Raw genomic sequence first — 3991 nt, forward strand, 5'->3', positions numbered from 1 at the left:
GGTTTCCTCTAAGGCTTAATTTGTTCAATTCTGAGCTGGAGCCTCATAAGATTACTTCTAGGTGAAAGATTCTTCGTGGCTTTGAAATAATAGAAAAACTCTAGAAAAGGGGGTGGGGAGAAGGGGGGTGTTAAATAGAGTTTAAAAATCTTTTCACAATTAGTGTTAGACGTTGTTTGCAAGGGTTAGATTAGACTATCTGTAGAAAATGTTGAACACTTAAGAATTTTTCGAAAGCGTTTAAAAGCACACCAAAAAGAGCATAGACGAAAACTCAATTTTATACTAATTCACTCCGACTAAACTACATCTAGTTCTCCTTTAAACACTCTTAAAGAGTTCACTATCTTTAAAAAAGATACAACAAATTTCATTGCTCCATGTTTACAATAAATTTCACCACTATGATATAAAATAGTGACTCAAATGTTTAACTTCTCCTTAATTAAACAATCAAAAGTTTTAAATCACTTTATCTTATAAAAGATATTAAATCATACAAAGTTTATCTAAAACATTATAAGCTAACATTTAATTATTTTTCCCAATTAAAAAGAAAACTCATTTCAATATGTACTTTCCCTTCTTTCATTTTTGTTATATTGTTATTCTTTAAATTCCATTTATTTTCCTTACACATAACATTAACTTTGAAAAAAAAATAATGTATTATATCAAAATTTAACCTTAAATTTCTCTGCATCTTAATGTTTCGTCATGTATTTTTAATAGAATTATTTGTAATGAATAATATAAAAAATTTAAACTGTTACTTTAATTTTGTATGAATTTTATATTTCCTAATTTCTTTTCTTAAAAATACTTTAAATATTTCATATAATTTTTTGTCACAACATAATTTTAAATTATTATTATTAATTTTATTTTATTTTATCTTTTTTAATATTACTCACAAACTTCAAATATATTATTATATTAAAATTAATTTCTAATATTTTCACCTTTATTTATTAACTTTTAAATTATTAAAATAGTATCAAGAATAATTTTTAGTAATATTTATATTTTCACCTTTAATAGAAATTTTTACTAACTTAAAAATATTATTAATTAAATGTATTTGGTTTTAAGAAATTAATTTAATATATTACTATATTGAATGCTTGAAACATGGAATTCACAAATCAGTAACAATTTTAAAACATTAAAGAAATTGAGGCCAGGTTCAGACATGGAAACGTTTTTTCTTTTCTTTTTTTTTTTTAAATTCAGTTTATTCCGGAAAGAAGCCTAATAAAACGATCAATAAAGAAAGTTCAGAAAAATAAATATTGACGTGTAAAGTGATGTTGAGAGCACACCAAAACATGCTTTAAGAAAAGTAACCATAAGGCAGGGAAGGATTACCCAAATTTATATTTATTTAACACATTATAAATATAATATAATTAAAAGATTGGATTTTTATATTCTAAAAAATAAAAAAGGTCAAAAAAATACATTCTCATTGAAAAAAAATTATTAGTTTTTTAAACAAATTATACTTTAATTTATTTCACCTAAAACTGTTAGAACGGATAATTCCGCTGGACCCGATCTAGTCTATCATAACTTCTTCATTTATTACCGAACAAGAAAAATCTAAATCCAGTTTCTTTATTTTTTATTTTTATTTAAAAAAAAGTACAAAAAATTATTCCTTTAAAATCATTTTTTCCTTATTAAGTTTGTCAAATGTTTCTTTTGCTCTTTTAAGATAGTACAAACTTTCTATATATGCGGCTGAAGAGACAGCCACAATGGACGGCATCCAAGAATCAGCGAAAACCATGGTTACCATACAAAGTTCCGATGTTGTGGTGCCCTCCGAGATTACGCCAACTTCAATCTCCTCACTCTCCCTCTGCGACCAAATCAAGCTTACCAACCACGGATCTCAGCTCTATATCTACGCCAACACACGCATCACCGATGATTCATCCTTCGCTTCTGCGATTCACACTCTCTCAACCTCTCTCAGCAAAACCCTCACTGTCTTCCACCCTTTCGCCGGTCGCTTGCGCCGGATCCACGGTGGCCGCTTCCAGCTTCTCTGCAACGCCAAAGGGGTACTTCTCGTGGCAGCCACGTGCAACACTGAACTCAGTTTTGAAGATCTGTGTGAGTTCGCTCCCACCTACGCTGTCCCCAAGATCAACTACGATGTCCCGATTGAGGACGTTCCCTTGCTGGTGGCGCAGGTCACCAGGTTCCCGTGTGGTTTCATCACACTTGGTATTGCTATGTGTCGCTTTATCCTCGACGGAACTTCACTTTCGAACTTCATTAGCTCCTGGGCCAAACTCGCCAGAGGGGAGAGTTTAGATTCCGGTTTGACTCCTTTGTTTGATCGATCGAAACTAGATTCGTTCAAACTGAATAAACCGCCGCGGTTTGAACATATTGAGTTTCTGCCACCGCCCCTTTGGACAAAACGCGATGAGGTGATGCAACATGAACTGGGTACGGCCTTGATGGTACTCACAAAAGGGCAAGTTCAGAAACTGAAGAATAAAGCGAGTGACTTTGGAAGTGGGCATGGTAGAGGTTTTACTAGCTTTGAGGTCATAAGTGGTCACTTGTGGAGGTGCATGTGCAAGGTTCGTTATTTAGGTGATGCGTCTCAACCTACGAGGTTGAACACTTTGGTTAACTGTAGAAACCGTTTGAGGCCATCTCTTCCCACTGCATATTTTGGCAATGCAACATTTCCTACTGTGACAGAAACTTGTTCCTTTGATGACATTATGCAGAAACCTCTTGGCTATGCTGTGAGGAAAGTGAGCGAATCGATTGAGAGAATGCGTGATGAGTATGTTAGGTCTGCTCTTGATTATATAGAACGTGTGGAGGACATGGATTTGTTCAGGGACACGTTTTACAACTCTGCTGGGAAAGGTAGAGAAGACCCTAATGTGAATGTGGTTGGTTGGGCCAATTTTTTGTATTTTGAGACGGATTTTGGGTGGGGGAAACCTGTTATTTTGCTTCCCGGGAACATTAATTCTAATGGCAAGGCTTTCCTTTTGGACACTGCAAATGGTGATGGCTTCGTTCTAGCTGTTTGTTTGCGGAGATCGTATGTAGATGCGTTGAAGAAGTTGTTCTATGAGGATATAGAGAAGCATGCTTCTAAATTGTGATAGATGACATGTAGTTTTAAAAAGATTGTATGTGTTCTTCTTTTATTAAAGGGCACAATTGAACATGGTTGAACTTTCTTTGCAGAAATCTGTGATGAAAATTTACATCTTAACAGAAAATTAGACAAGGCTTCTTTGTATGATTCTGTGTTTTGATTATCTAAGTGGTTTCTAGAATTGCTTTCAGTGAGGAAGTTCGGAATTCAAAAAGAGGAGGAGAACTCTATTCATCGCCTAACTGAGAAGCAGAACACTAAACAATAAGCTGAATTGCTACCACTAGTCTTGCAAGAACAAGGAAGAAAAGAGGCATTTCACTTTCTCTAACTAGGATTAAAGCCTTATCAAATTAGGTTCCAAGCCACATTCATGATAAAATGTTGGGAACTGACAGCTATATGGATTTCATACTTTATTTAATGATGCATATAGTTTGCTGAATTGCTTATTGATCAATATATTGAGGTATATGAGACTGTGTGTGAATCTGCTATTAATATTTTTTGGATAAATTGGTAGCAAAAAACTCACCTTGCTATAATGGTTTCTTACACTTTTTGCTATGTTAAAGAGAAGCAAATATTAAAATCAATGGATATCTGCTTATGGTTTGTTTCTGTTCGTCGCTCTGTGAAGTGTAGTTTGAGATTTAATATGTTGTGGTGTTGTTAATAGTTTCTTCTCTTCATCAATTAATTTCCTTTTATGGCCACTGAGAATTCCAGCTTCCATGTAAAATTCGAAATGGTTATAATTTATTCTTCAATATTGTAATCACTGTTATTGATGCATCTTTAGTTATAACTTGTATGCTTACTGCTTTGAATATTATTTTGTTTTTAAAAATC

The 3991-nt window shown here is 33.3% G+C and overlaps 1 protein-coding gene across 1 annotated transcript; it reads left to right on the forward strand.

Moving 5' to 3' along the window:
• Positions 1–1705: 1705 nt before the first annotated feature.
• On the forward strand, positions 1706–3616 carry LOC106753774 (spermidine hydroxycinnamoyl transferase-like). The gene has a single exon (XM_014635622.2). It carries the CDS (start codon positions 1761–1763, stop codon positions 3141–3143), a length of 1383 nt encoding a protein of 460 aa, XP_014491108.1. The 5' UTR covers positions 1706–1760; the 3' UTR covers positions 3144–3616.
• The last annotated feature ends 375 nt before the right edge of the window (positions 3617–3991 follow it).

This window comes from Vigna radiata, unplaced genomic scaffold (assembly GCF_000741045.1).
Source record: "Vigna radiata var. radiata cultivar VC1973A unplaced genomic scaffold, Vradiata_ver6 scaffold_7, whole genome shotgun sequence".
In the NCBI taxonomy this organism is placed as follows: Eukaryota; Viridiplantae; Streptophyta; class Magnoliopsida; order Fabales; family Fabaceae; genus Vigna; species Vigna radiata.

What these genes read in the sequence shown, in the direction of transcription:
- LOC106753774 (XM_014635622.2), top strand. Translation starts at nt 1,761, where the DNA reads ATGGACGGCATCCAAGAATCAGCGAAAACCATGGTTACCATACAAAGT.